This window comes from Diprion similis, chromosome 9 (assembly GCF_021155765.1).
Source record: "Diprion similis isolate iyDipSimi1 chromosome 9, iyDipSimi1.1, whole genome shotgun sequence".
Lineage (NCBI taxonomy): Eukaryota > Metazoa > Arthropoda > Insecta > Hymenoptera > Diprionidae > Diprion > Diprion similis.
In genome coordinates, this window is record NC_060113.1 from 10,761,864 (window position 1) to 10,777,953 (window position 16,090).

Here is a 16,090-nt window from a genome sequence, read left to right on the forward strand (position 1 = left end):
AGACCACCGTATCAACACATTCAACCACAGACAAATACAAACACAGCAATAAGCAGATGCTTTAACTGCAACCAAACAGGACATTTCAGACGAGAATGCCCCCACACTCAAAACCAGGGAAACGAATAAGGGAACACCTAAACAGGGTGAAGGTAGCTCCCGTAAACAACAACACCAACACACCCGATCACACAACATACACATTACACAATGACACACATGACCCAAGATTTCACGTGCGAGTGGATATGATAGGCTTCGAATTCAACGCGTTAATAGACACAGGCTCATCTCACTCATATGCAGGCGCGGAAACCATCAAACTAATACACAAAGCACAAATAGACATATACGACACACCGAACAGAACACTGAGCACAGCGAACGGCTCCAAAACACCTATAAGCGGAGCTACAATGCTGACATTGCGAATCGGCAAGGTCACAAAACTCATACATTTCGGCACCGTAACGACACTCGCAGAACCATGCATTCTCGGCGTAGACGCGTTAACAGAGTTCGGCATGATAATTAATTACGAAAAAAATACATGGTCAATAGCGGAGCAACCAGAATTAAAATACAACATCACACACAACCCACAGAAATTACCAACACCAATCGAAACAACCACACGAGAACAGGCAACACGAACACACACCCCACAACCAATCACCCACGACCAAGCATCACAAACACACACAAAACAAGCGAAAGCCGCGGAAAAATTACAACAGGCGGAAGCAAAAATAAAAAAGACACAAACAGAACCAAGAAAAATACTAACCGCACGGAGATCTCAAACAAACTCAACACAAATCCAAATGCAGGGGAAACCGGAAGAAACAAATAAAACAAGAAAAGCATTATTACCCACACCGAATTTCCCGCCGAATCCAAATTTATACACGCAATCGCACCCAACACAAATCCACACGCAGGGAAAACCGGAAGAAAAAAATAAAACAAGAAAAGCACTATTACCCACACCAGACTTCCGACCGGACCCGAACCGGTGCACACAAACACACTCAACGCAAAGTCACACACAACCACTACAAACACAAGCGTGCGCCGGCATACAGGAGCTCACACAAACACAACACACACAATTACAATCAATAATACACGAGAAAATCATCACACCGCCGGGACAACTAGGCCTCACACACTTAATCAAACACAAAATAGACACACAAGGACACGCACCGATAAAACAACGATATTACATGGTATCACCGAAAATACGGGAAGCAATTTACGAGGAGGTAGAAAAAATGCTGAGAGAGGACGTAATAGAGCCCTCGAACAGCGAATGGTCAAGTCCAATAGTCATGATAAAAAAAACCGAACAATACATACAGATTCTGCCTAGACTTCAGAAAAGTGAACTTAGTATCTCGGAAAGATGCATACCCGTTACCATACATGACAGCAATACTAGACAAATTACGACAAGCACAATACATCTCAAAAATAGACTTGAGCCAAGCATACTTCCAAATACCATGAGACGAGAACAGCAAACACATAACAGCATTCACAGTACCGGGAAAAGGGTTATTCCAATTTAAACGAATGCCATACGGCCTATCAGGCGCACCCGCGACATTCCAAAGACTACTCGATAAACTAATAGGTGCAGACGCGGAACCATATGCATTCGCATACCTAGACGACATCATTATAGTCACATAAACATACGAGGAACACATACACAGACTCGCACACATACTAGACAGAATAACAACAGCAGGATTAACAATAAACCCAGGAAAGTGTGAATTCGGGTGCTCACAAGTTAAATACCTGGGATACATCATAGACAAACACGGCCTGCACGTAGACCCAGACAAAACACAACCAATAACAGACTACCCACAACCAAAAACAATCAAACAGATACGGAGAATCATAGGCATGGCCTCGTTGTACAGACGCTTCATCCCAAACTTCGCGGAAATAATCGAGCCACTAACCCGATTACTGAAGAAAGAACAGAAATGGGAATGGGGAAAAGAACAACAACACGCATTAGACACAATCAAACATAAACTCAGCACGCCACCCACACTCACATGTCCAGATTACACACAAACATTCACACTACAAACAGACGCAAGCGGTACAGGCCTCGGCGCCGTGCTAACGCAAACCCTCGATGACGAAGAACACGTCATCGCATACGCCAGCCGAGCGTTAAGCGAGGCGGAGCGCAAATACTCGACAACGGAGAGGGAATGCTTAGCCGTCGTATGGGCCATCAAAAAATTTAGACCATACGTAGAAGGGTACAAATTCCGGGTCATCACGGACCACGCGGCGCTAAAATGGCTCAGGGAATTAAAAAACCCAACCGGACGACTAGCGAGATGGGCACTAGAGCTTTTAGAATACGACTTCGAGCCAGAACATAGAAAAGGAGCTATGCATCACGTACCAGACGCACTATCACGACTACACGAACACGAAGAAATCACACACGCAATAACAGACAGCACAGACAAATGGTACACACACAAAAAAGTACAAGTACAAACACGACCAGAGAAAAACGAAGCATGGCAAATCCGCGACAACAACCTATATTTCCATAGACCAGACCCACTACACTCAAATCTTTTACCCGACACAAACCCGTGGAAACTAGTAATACCAAAAAACAACATCACACAAATGTTACACGAAAACCACAATACACCACAAGCAGGACATTTAGGGATAGAAAAGACATACCAACGCGTAGCAAAAGAATACTACTGGCCCGGCATGTACCGCGACATAGTCAACCATATACGCAAATGCGGAACTTGCCAACGGACAAAAATCATACAATCAAAACCGGCAGGACTCATGGGACTAAGAATAATTGAGGAACCATGGACAGTGGTAGCATCGGACATTATGGGACCACTACCACTCTCAAAAAACAAAAACCAATACATAATAGTATTTCAGGACTTGTACACAAAATGGGTCGAGATGATGCCAATGAAAAAAGCAAATGCACAAACGGTAGAACGCGCACTCCACTCTCACGTGATATCACGCTGGGGAACGCCACGCATCCTATTAACAGACAACGGTACACCATACATTAACAAACTAATCCGCGAACTCACACAAAAATTCAACATCAGGCACACCACAATACCCCCATATCACGCTCAAGCAAACCCGGTAGAACGAGTAAATCGTACAATCATAACAATGATTCAGGCATACATAGACAATGACCACCGGGAATGGGACGCACACCTGCAAGACCTACAATTCGCACTAAACACATGTACACACACGTCAACCAAACACACACCAGCATTCCTCAATCTAGGCAGGGAATTAAACCCAACCCAATGTATGAAAAAACAGCTAGAAGATGACAGGGAAATAGAAACACAGGACACAGACAAGTGGACAGATCATTTAAGACGATTACAGACGCTCCGCGAGGAAGTACAAAGACACCTGGTGGAAGCAAACGAAAAACAATCACATCATTACAACCTGCGTAGACGTAATATCGAATTTAAGGTAGGAGATAGAGTATTAAAAAAAAATCACACGCTCTCATCCGGAGCAGATAGAGTTGCAGCTTGTTGTAACACGGATAAACGGTTAATCAAATAGAGGAGCTGGGTAGGAATAAATAAATACTACGATTATAAAATGATAGAGACAGTTCTATTCTAACAATGATACAAGAGACGAATGACTGTTTGGTCCTAATCCCCAAAACAGACTGCCCGAACCACTAGAGCCCGGGGAGACCGTGCTCTCTCTGACATACATTCGTGTGCTCGCTTGCCACATTACACATACTTTTATGACTATGTAATCGACGCGTACAACGCTCGATAACGATATATCACAATCTTCCCCTTTTTAATTTTAAGCGAGTCTTTTATGTACATACATTTCTATATACATATCACCCTTACTTTTCTATATCCTTATCTTCTAGAATCGCACAGCTTCTATATATATTACTTATTTTATTTATTTCATTCTATATTTTTGTATTTTTTTTTTTTTTTTTTTTTTTTTTTTATATACATGTATATATATATATATATTTGTAATAGAGGAGATTAAACGTGTTACTTACAGTGAACAAAATAATAACCAAATAAACATCATAATCAGTAACATAATTTAAGCGTTATGACATCCGCAAACATGCGATAACTTATCGTTATTACAGGGTGTTTTTTTTTCAATAATCTCATCGAACGCCTTGGTACAATATTTTTTTTTGAGTTACCTTTTGACGCCTTCTTACATTTGACAAGTTCACTCGCATTCTCCCCGACTTTGAGACTGTTATTTAGCTCAGTTTTAATGATTTGATTCTTGTGCCTTTTAGAAACTGAGCCGTCCTCAAATCTAACGTTAAAAGTAGAAGTCGAGTTTTTCTTGATTACAGTTCCTTCCGAGCGGCCTTTAGAGCTTGCTCTGTAATCTTTCGCATACACTTTTTCGCCTAATTCGAAGTTACAGTTACGTTTTCCTTTAGTATTTTTCACTTGCTCGTATTGTTTTTTCTCGATTTCAGAAGTTAAATTCGGCTTTAATGAATCAAAACGAGTACGTAATTCCCTTTTAAACATGAGCCATGCTGGAGATTGATTAGTAGTACAATGTTTAATACTTCTATAGTCGAATAAGAACAGGTTTATTGCGTCGTCTAGCGATTTACCGTCCCTGACTATTTTATCGACTTTGTCCTTGAACGTTTGCACGAAATTTTCGGCAGCTCCGTTTGTCGCTGGATAATACGGTGGTGAGAACGAATGCTTTATACCGTTACGTTTGAGAAAGGATTGGAATCCTTCACTTCTAAACTGAGGACCATTATCGCTTACGACGTGATGTGGTAAACCGAAACTACTAAAAACATTCTTGAAAGCTTTGATAGTACTGTCGGCTTGCGTGTTATTTTTCATATTGATTATTTCTGGCCATTTAGTATGCGCGTCCAAAATTAATAAGAACATGCATCCGTGAAAAGGTCCTAAGAAATCGGTGTGAATTCGGCTCCAAGGATTATTGGGCCAGGGCCAAGGCGTTAATGGTACTTTTGGCGTTGCTACGCGCGACTCTAAACAGATTTTGCACGATGCGGTAATAATCTCGATATCGTCATTGATGTTAGGCCACCAAAAATAATTTCGCGCTAATTGCTTCATTTTCACGGTTCCCAAATGCGAAGCATGCAATTCGGTTAGAACTTCGGAATGTAATGATTTTGGAATTATTACTCTGAATCCCCAAAGTAAACAATTATTTTCAATTGTCAGCTCCAGTTTTTTTTTAAATAAGTTTTTCTCAATGCTATTTAAATTTTTCTCGTTTTTTGGCCAGCCTTGCTGTAAATAATTAATGACGTTTCGCAAGTCCGAATCTTTTGCAGTTTCCGTTGCGATGCGTTTAAAATCTAAAGAATGATAACCTTCACAAATATAATTAATACTCGAGAAATCTGTATCGAATACTGGTGTGTTATCAGTAGCGGGTAATCTCGATAATGCGTCGCAGTTGCCGTTAGCTCTAGATTTTACTATTTCGATATCGTACGTAAATCCCGAAAGGAAATACGACCATCTAATTAATCGACTTTGTATCATGACGGATAAGTTTTTGTTTGCTCCAAAAATGTACTTTAAAGGTTCATGGTCGGTTTTTAGTGTAATGTTTGACCAGTACACGTATTGATAAAATTTGCGGAACCCGAATATGATCGCGCCCGCTTCTTTGTCTAGAATTGCTCTATGTAATTCCGATTTCGGTATGATTTTCGATGCAAAAGCGATGGGACGTTCCGAGCCGTCTGGTAATCTATGTGACAGTACGGCCGATAATCCGTAGTGACTTGCATCACACGCTAGTACCAGGGGTAACTTCGGGTCGTATAACATTAGCACTTTGTTTGACGTAATTTGGTCTTTTAACCACTGAAAAGCTTTTTTGCACTCATTCGTCCATTCCCATACTTTTTTATTGCACAAATCATATAATGGTTTTACATGTTCAGCTCTATCCGGTAGAAATCTTTCGTAGAAATTCGATAAGCCTAAAAAAGCTTTTAACTCTTTACTATTTTTTGGTGTAGGAGCATCCTTCACAGCTGAAATTTTGGATGGCGCTGGCTTTAGCCCGGATTCATCAATTAAGAAACCTAAGATCTCTAATTCCTTTTTAAAGAAATCACATTTGTTGACGTTAACTCTTAAACCAGCATTAACTAATCTACGAAAAATTTCTTCCAATATTTTAATGTGTTCCTCCGTTGTTCGACCGGTACAATAAATATTATCAATATAAATTTCTGTGAAGGGTATATCCTTCAGAATACCTTCTAAATTTTCCTGGCATTCTGCAGGGCTTGAGGCAATGCCTTCAGGCATTTTAGTGTACCTGTACAAACCATCTTCCGTAATTATTGTCAATGGATCGCGTGAACCCTCGTCCACTTCAAATTGCATAAAAGCGTGCGTTAAATCAATTTGAGACCATGCTTGGCCTACTTGCAAAGTTTTGAAAATTTTTTCTTTGATTGGAATCGGGTGTTTTTTTATCACTAGATTTGGGTTTACGGTTACTTTGAAATTACCACATAATCTCACTTGACCATTCTTTTTTAGCACAGGAATTACGGGCGTTGCCCATTCGCTGCAAGCTACCGGTTCTAAATTACCTGCTTGTACTAATCGATTTATTTCATCCGTGATTTTTTTTGATAAGGCAAAAGGAGCATGATACGGTTTTAACTGTATAGGTTTGAAATTATCCTTCAACACGAGTTTTATTTTTCGCCCGTTATAAGTACCTTGTTTGTCCGAGAATAAGGTTGGGTATTGCGATAAGAATTTCTCTTTCAGCTCACTATGTATATAATGTATATCAGAACTTTTCGAATTAACTGTTTCTTCGAATTTCAACGGCCAATACCCGAATTCCTTAAGCCATTGTCTCCCCATTAGTGTGGGGCCGGCGCCTTTCATAATATACAAATCTAAAGTACGCTCTCTATTTCGAAATTTCACACGTATATTCTTCAACATACCGATAGGATTCAATTGTATCTGGCCGTAACTAGATAGGTAAAGGTCACATGCCGATAATTTCGCTTCTGGGAAATATTTATTTTTGTTTATTTCTGACATTGCCGCAACATAAGCTCCTGAATCGATTTCCATCCTTATATTAACATTTGAGATTTCTACATTTTCGAACATGGGATCGGCATTAATATGATTAATCGATACTTCGTTTCTTTTCGCGATCAATTTTCCAGAATCTATAATATAGAAATCCGAGTCGTAGTTTTCGTTGCATTCATCAGTCTCGGTTTCTTCTTTTTCGTCTTGCAAAAAATTTACTTTGCCTTTTTCTTTCGAAACGTATTTATTGTACTCAGCTAAACAATTTTTTACGACCGTATCTTTGCCATGCTTTTTAAAACACGTTTTCTCTACGTGGCCTTTACCTTCACACGAATTGCAAACTTTATTTCTTAGCCTACATTTATCCAAATAATGGTTGTTAACCAAACCGCAGCAAAAACAAATGTATTTCTTATCATTATTTCTGAATGTAGCTTTGCGACTTGTGTTAGGCTTTTCGCTTTTTTTTAAATTTTTGTTACCGTAATTTCGTTGATTTGCAGTGACGTGATGAATCGATGAGTCCGCTGAGGATGACGATGCCTTGTCCGTGCATTTTGCGTTACGAAGCGCTGACTCCCGTGTAGTAGCAATATTGACTGCTTTTTCGTAGGTGAGCTTTTCCTCGCTGAATAAAGCCACCCGTGTGCCATGATCCGTTACACCACAGACCAGTTGATCCCTCAGCGTATTATTCAAATCCGCGAAATTGCAGTGAAGTGCCAAATCTTTCAAACGTGCGATAAAGTCGGCGATGCTTTCATTCGGCGCTTGCTTAGACTGCTAGAAATTGCAACGTTCCATTGCTTCGTTTCTCTTCGGATTCACGTGATTATCTACTAAATCTGTTATCTCTTTCCATGATTTGTCTTTTGGTTTAGCTGGTGCGCACAAATCGCGTATAGTTTTGTACATATCTGGACCAATTTTAGTCAAAAGGTGAGCTACCTTTTTCCTCTCATCGGTTATATCTTTTGTTTCTAAGTATAATTCAAGTCTTTCGATGTAAGCTTCCCAGTCTTCTTTCTTTGGATTAAATACCCATTTTTCACCTTCCATTTCGATGGACGATGTAGATTCGATATCGCTTGACTGCGACTCTGTATGTGACAATACTTCGTCTTCTTTCTTTGGGAGAAGATCTGAGCTTGAATTATCTTTGCTTAGTAACGATTCCGTGGCAGGCTGCTCAATTTCCGATCTTTCTGCCTTTTTACCAAGATCCGCCGAATTGTAAATTTTAACTATTATTTTTCTTAATTCTTCTACACTTGCATATTCGAGAATATCGTCGAATGTGTATGCTTTGAGAAAGGACACAAGTTGCGGCTTTTTCGATGAGTATATCCACGTATGATTAGAGCTGCTCATTTATTGTACAAATGTAAACACGTAACGCTGAGCTCCCGCAGCTCAGAGAATAAATCAAATGCTCGCACTAAGTAACGTAGCGTAACTCCTTTACTTGCACTCTATAAGGCATCATTTACACTGATGTAATTGTTAATTCATAAACCGTAAATATTGTACAATCATCACTAAATTTTCATAGTCTGTAACATTTGCAAACTTTCACAATGTATGTGTGTGAAATACCATTTTTGTAACAATATGCACGATCTCAAATATCGATGTGCATTACTTTTGCACTTTTCACTTTCATCCTCGTCGCCAATTGTTGTAACACGGATAAACGGTTAATCAAATAGAGGAGCTGGGTAGGAACAAATAAATACTACGATTATAAAATGATAGAGACAGTTCTATTCTAACAATGATACAAGAGACGAATGACTGTTTGGTCCTTATCCCCAAAACAGACTGCCCGAACCACTAGAGCCCGGGGAGACCGTGCTCTCTCTGACATACATTCGTGTGCTCGCTTGCCACATTACACATACTTTTATGACTATGTAATCGACGCGTACAACGCTCGATAACGATATATCACACAGCTAAACTAACCAAACGATTTACAGGTCCATTTATAATCACAAATAAAATTTCACCAACAATATACGAACTAAAATCAGAAAGCGGCAAAAGTGCAGGAAAATGGCACATAGACAATTTAAAACTATACACATAACCAAGCTAAATAAAAACCTAACACACACATTACGATCCGACAGGTAAAACAAGAAAATGGAGAGAGGGAACGAGGAAGCCGGGCCATCGGGAATCACCCCCCGGATGGCATACCCCCCGGACAGACGAACACGACAGACACCACACATACCGCTACTACAGACACCAGGACAACTACCACACCTACACAGATACGGACCAGACGGTATAGACAGCGCAGGCACACAAACACCAGCCACCACCACCACAACACGACGCACACTACTACCCACCCCGGCCGAATACACGCAACCACCCACAACCACACACACACCACTCATCACCACCACACGACGCACACTACTACCCACCCCGGCCAAACACACCCAAACACACACGAACACACACGCATCATCCAGCACATACGCACAAACACTCACAAGCAAACCTACACACACCACACAAGTAACAAAAACAACAACAGAACACACACATAAAACAAACCCCAGCGGCGCAGCCACCTGCAGCAAATGCGGCGGACTGGTCCGCAAGGACAAATTACACGCACACGAAAACACATGCAAGGACACAGACACCACCACGAAACGCAACACAAACATAGCACACAACACAAGTACACGCACGCGAACACCATCACCGACACAAAAGCTCAGGGACCGAGTAGAAAGAGCGCTGGAAGAGGCGGAAAAACTAGACGCGTGGGTGAAACAGACACGAACACACCACCAGACACCCACACACCAAACACAAAGACCAACGGACGACACAGCCATGACGATTTACGGACTACAACCAGCACACACCAACGAACGACCACCATACACCGAATACAACCCCAAAAACACACAAACCACCGGAACAAAAACACAACACCATACAGGATACGCCGCCACACCAAAAACCCTACAGATGACACACACGAGACAAAGGACAAGGGACTACCCACCCTTCCCAACAACACAAAAAATCAAGACACACGACACACGACAGGCTAAACGCACATTGCAAACCATAAACGCATACGACCCCGCCCACCCTACGACCACGGACACAGAAAGGGACACAGAAACGGACACGACAAACACTGACTCCGACACAGGAACGGTAATAGAAGTTAGGATACACACAGACAACGCGACAAAACGACCCAACACACCAAAACGAAAAAGACAAATGAAAAAGAAACAATTACAAAAAAAGAAACAGGACCGGAAACGCGGAAAACGATAAGACAAAAATTGGAACGACACACACATAGAGCCGCACACACACACACACACACAGCCATACACACAACACAAGGACCGCCTTTTTTTTTTGCTTTTGTTAAGAACAGTACGTAGACAGACCAAAAGACAGACCGGAGACGAGACGACAGACGGGGTGAGAGAAAGAGAACACAAGCCAGCCACCAAACGCAACAGACCACACACCGGGTGCAGCGCAACACAACAGGTCAACACAGAGAAGAAACACAGACGAAGGAAACACGCAGACGCAACCCAGAAAACGCAGAGAACGACGCCACAAACCGGGGAACCAACACGAAAATTTAAGTACACATTTACGTAACAATAAGTAAACAGAAAACACACAGCAAAACAAAAAGTAACAAAAATGTGATAAGACAGAAATCGAAAGTACAAAGTAAAAATAGAATAAGAACACTAAGAATAGAAACACAAGTATTAGTAGATCTAGCACGACACAAATTAGGATTAAGACAGGACAAATTACATTTAAGAAAACACCAAGTAGATTTAAAGCAAACAGTAGAATTAAGAGAAAGAATAATAGGTATAGAATAAAACTAACTAGAATAAGAACACACACACACATCAAACACACACACAAACACACCAAGTAACACATTACTCATCATCCCTTAACCCCTCCCACAGAGTGGCAGAGCGACAGACAAACGGAACAACACCCAAAAAGGCACGAGGAGAAACGGCAAACATTCAACCAACAACGACATCCAAAGCAAACACACGAAAAGGCACGAGGAGAAACAACAGACATTCAACCAACAACGACATCCAGAGCAAACACACGAAAAGGCACGAGGAGAAACAACAGACATTCAACCAACAACGACATCCAGAACAAACACACAAAAAGGCGCGAGGAGAAGCAACAGACACTCACTAACAACGAAACCCAACACGAAAACCAAAACCAAAAAACACCCACACGACCACACCACCCTTCCCGCTCACCCTATAGGCCTCGCCCCGTGTGGGGAGGGGGGAGTTGTGACGTTGCACCCCGCGTGCACGTCACAATAAGCCCCAAACCCGCGGAGCGGGGCCGAACAATGCCGAACCGGCCCGGGCGCACCCGAAGACGCGCCGGGCCGGCCGGAGAAGGCACTCTTGTGCCAGCCACGTACGCCGCCGGACGCATCGGAGGCCAAGCAACGAAACGAAAAGGTCAGCTGATCTGATTCCACTTCACCACACACCAACCACGCTCCGCACCGCCACCACCAATCACTGCATCCAACCACTGCATCTCCCTCAGATCCCCTCACACACGCCCCCCCCCCCCACTCCCCATACACATCCACACACTCACACACACACCCACCCACCCCGTTCACTCACACGTTCATTAGCAATAATTCATTAGTTTTTAAGGATTTAGATTTAAGAAGCACGCTAACCGGCTGGGGCGTGACCAGCCGCCACGCGGGACCGACCCATTTGTCAAAAAGCCCTTAAGATCCATCCAATATTAAATACACGATACACTTTATTTTTCACAACGCCGGCACGTGCAGTCACTCTTCCCCGTCTCTCGTCTCCCTCCTCTCTCCCCCCAAATAAGTGCGAGATTCACCTCCCGTCACAAGCGATCTCCGTTGGCAGAATTTGATTATCTTTTAAAACCGAAGAGTTAGCTGTTCTGAAAATCCAAAAATGGCTCTACCGTTTTTTGAGTCGAGGTACCAACGAAGTCGAAGGTGGTACAAACGGGTACAAACGATTGTAAAGTGATCCCCGTTAGCAGAATTTAATTATCTGTGAAAACCAGAGAGTTAGCTTTTCTGAAAATCCAAAAATAGCTCTACCGTTTTTTGAGTCGAGGTGCAAACGAAGTCGAAGGTAGTACAAACGGGTACAAACGATCCTGAAGCGATCCCCGTCGGCAGAATTTGATTATCTTTGAAACCCGAAGAGTTAGCTTTTCTAAAAATACAAAAATGGCTCTACCGTTTTTCGAGTCGAGGGACAAACGAAATTGAAGGTGGTATGAACGGCTACAAACGATTGTGAAGCGATCCCCGTTGGCAGGATTCAATTATCTGTGAAAACCGAAGAGTTAGCTTTTCTGAAAATCCAAAAATGGCTCTACCGTTTTTTCAGTCGAGGTACAAACGAAGTCGAAGGTGGTACAAACGGGTACAAACGATTGCGAAGCGATCCTCATTGACAGAATTCAATTATCTGTGAAAACCGAAGAGTTAGCCTTTCTGAAAATCAAAAAAATGGCTTGCGTTTTTTGGGTCGAGGTACAAACGAAAAAAAAGATAGCACAAACGGGTACAAACGATCCTGAAGCGATCCCCTTTGGCAGAATTTGATTATCTTCGGAAACTGAAGAGTTAGCTTTTCTGAAAATATAAAAATGGATCTACCGTTTTTTAAGTCGTGGTACAAACGAAGTCGAAGGTCGTACAAACGGGTACAAACGATCGTGAAGCGATCCCCGTTGGCAGAATTCAATTATCTGTGAAAACCGAAGAGTCAGCTTTTCTGAAAATCCAAAAATGGCTGTACCGTTTTTTGAGTCAAGGTACAAACGAAAAAAAAGATAGCACAAACGGGTACAAATGATCCTGAAGCGATCCCCGTTGGCAGAATTCAATTATCTGTAAAAACCGAAGAGTCAGCTTTTCTGAAAATCCAAAAATGGCTGTACCGTTTTTTGAGTCAAGGTACAAACGAAGTCGAAGGTGGTACAAACGGGTACAAACGATTGTGAAGCGATCCCTGTTGGCAGAAATCAATTATCTGTGAAAACCGAAGAGTTAGCTTTCCTGAAAATTCAAAAATGGCTCTACCGTCTTTTGAGTCGAGGTACAAACGAAGTCGAAGGTGATACAAACAGGTACCAACGATTATGAAGCGATCCTCGTTGGTAGAATTTGATTATCTTTGAAAACCGAAGAGTTAGCTTTTCTGAAGATATAAAAATGGCTCTACCGTTTTTTAAGTCGTGGTACAAACGAAATCGAAGTTAGTACAAACGGCTACAAACGATTGTGAAGCGATCCCCGTTGACAGGATTTAATTATCTGTGAAAACCGAAGAGTTAGCTTTTCTCAAAATCCAAAAATGGCTCTACCGTTTTTTCAGTCGAGGTACAAACGAAGTCGAAGGTCGTACAAACGGGTCCAAACGATCGTGAAGCGATCCCCGTTGGCAGAATTCAATTATCTGTGAAAACCGAAGAGTCAGCTTTTCTGAAAATCCAAAAATGGCTGTACCGTTTTTTGAGTCAAGGTACAAACGAAGTCGAAGGTGGTACAAACGGGTACAAACGATTGTGAAGCGATCCCTGTTGGCAGAAATCAATTATCTGTGAAAACCGAAGAGTTAGCTTTCCTGAAAATTAAAAAATGGCTCTACCGTTTTTTGAGTCGAGGTACAAACGAAGTCGAAGGTGATACAAACGGGTACCAACGATTATGAAGCGATCCTCGTTGGTAGAATTTGATTATCTTTGAAAACCGAAGAGTTAGCTTTTCTGAAAATCGAAAAATGGCTCTACCGTTCTTTGAGTCAAGGTACAAACGAAATCGAAGGTGTTACAAACAGGTACAAACGATTATAAAGCGATCACCGTTGACAGAATTTGATTAACTTCGAAAACCGAAGAGTTAGCTTTTCTGAAAATCAAAAATGGCTCTACCGTTTTTTGAGTCGAGGTACTGTGACGAGGTTTTTCGCCGCTCTTGTTTACCTGGAGAAGTTCCCAAGAGTTAACCTGGTGCACAATGATTCGGCAACCCGCGATGCAATCTGCAGCTTACCAAAGCTATCGCGAAATTTTGTTGGGCGCCTGGCGTGATAAACACGCCTCGAATCCTTACCTTCGCAATTCTTCGGCTGTCCTTCTCTATGCCAGGTAGCTCAGTACCGCGGAGAGGGGGTGGGTAGTTTTGCGGAGAGAAAGAACGGACACTTGACACGATACAGAATTTAACAAAATAAAATAAAATAATATATTCAAAAAAAAAAAAAATTCGAAGCGATACAAAACAAAAGGAAAAAGAAACAGATACTCAATTCGCCTCCCGCGATTCCACAAACAAAATAGAAAGGAAATCAAATCCTAACTAGACCTTAAATCTACGTGCGCTAGTCGCGTTCCTCGTCTCAACGAGATCAACAAAACAGAAATCAAAATACAGAAAATCGACAACGATACGAACACGCTACTCGTGATCGTCCTTCCCTTAATTATAAATATCGGCGCTATTCGCCAAACCCTAACAGAATTATCGCGCTAATCGCAAAACGTACCCTACAAGTACTCGACAGTAATTCTTACTTAACAACTTAAATCGAAGCGATTAATCGCGACGCATCCGAAACTTCACTATCTTCCGAAACAAATCAAACAAGGAAACTAGAAATAATAACCCAGCCAAACAGAGCGCTCACACTTGGCGATACGCGACCTATACGAGAGGTGACACTTTCTGAACAGGCGAACGCGACTTGACCCTGTGCAGCGGAATTTGGGCTGCTCGCAAATAACGAAACGAATGACTCTACTCAACATGTACAATAGCCAAAATTGACTCGATACGTTATCGCAAAAAAAAAAAAATCAAGCTCCGGCCACCAACCAAGGAAAGCGGCAAACGAATTTCGAGTATTGTTTGACGCAATTCAAAATGGCCAACCGTTACCCGGTGCGCCGACCTAAACCGTTCTCGAAATTCGTCCGCAAAGAAGCAATAGCGCTTACCGCAATGAATCCAGACCAGAAAAATCTCCGTCACGATAATTGGACAATAGTCCCGTCTTCCGCGAATCCCAAAATTTTAACACCAATCCCTCAACTCTCTCAATAACCCATAAAACTATCTTTACAAAATTTTCGCAGCCTTCGCTAGATTCAGCACCAGGACGCAAGTGTCCTGCTCCGTCACACCGAGCCAAAAATTCAAACCGAGGCGTTGTCGTTTCCGAAATTTGACGAATCTTATTGGGTATCGAATTACGCGACTCTTAAATTCTAGCTTATCGCTAACGTCGGTTTCCGTTGTCGCGGCTCACAGATTGGTCGTTGGACTCTCCGGTGTTCAGTCCTCGTCAGTGGCGTAAAGGCAGCACGATCGTTGGCATGATGGTGTATCGCGAGGAAGGCAGGCTACGGTGCGCTGGCCAACAGCGGGAATCTCGTCCGCCTTGGTTTCCCTCGCGGCAGAGCTCGGCGTTGGCGCTCCCTCCGTAGTAGCCTCGGGTGAGACCCTTCGCTCGCGGTGTATCCTCTGTTGAGGTCTCTCTTTACGGCCGGTTCCACACTCTCGAATTCGTCGTCTATCTCCCTGGTTGGTGTCGCAAATACTCAAAACAAAATCAAACAAAAACCCTGTAATACTCCATTCGCTAGCCTGTAAAGGGTCCCCTCTCAGTGTTTCGGATGCGTGACCCTTGTCCTGGCGCTCTTTACGAATTAGATAATCATTCTTGTCGCGAAATCCCTTGTTAGAGTCCCGCCTAAGGTTCGGGGAGCCACTTGTAACGAGCATCAAAAAAAATGCCACGTTACAGTACAAACGAAATCGAAGGTGGTACAAACGGGTAAAAACGATT

At 42.3% G+C, this 16,090-nt stretch overlaps 1 protein-coding gene across 1 annotated transcript; it reads right to left on the bottom strand.

Annotated features, from left to right (window-relative positions):
- Window positions 1-3,684: 3,684 nt before the first annotated feature.
- Window positions 3,685-8,537, bottom strand: LOC124410180 (uncharacterized protein K02A2.6-like). The gene is made up of 6 exons (XM_046888349.1): window positions 7,995-8,537; window positions 7,490-7,949; window positions 5,371-7,300; window positions 4,700-5,262; window positions 4,265-4,618; window positions 3,685-3,803 (listed from the first exon to the last, which is right to left on the bottom strand). Exons 1-6 carry the CDS (start codon window positions 8,535-8,537, stop codon window positions 3,685-3,687), a joined length of 3,969 nt encoding a protein of 1,322 aa, XP_046744305.1.
- Window positions 8,538-16,090: the final 7,553 nt, after the last annotated feature.

Bases quoted from the DNA above. Each gene is read 5' to 3' on its own strand.
- LOC124410180 (XM_046888349.1), bottom strand. From the start codon at position 8,537: ATGAGCAGCTCTAATCATACGTGGATATACTCATCGAAAAAGCCGCAA. The intron at 7,950-7,994 runs GTGAATCCGAAG...TGCAATTTCTAG, and splicing joins CAGATTTAGTAGATAATCAC to CAGTCTAAGCAAGCGCCGAA. The intron at 5,263-5,370 runs GCAAGGCTGGCC...TTGGGGATTCAG, and splicing joins AACGTCATTAATTATTTACA to AGTAATAATTCCAAAATCAT.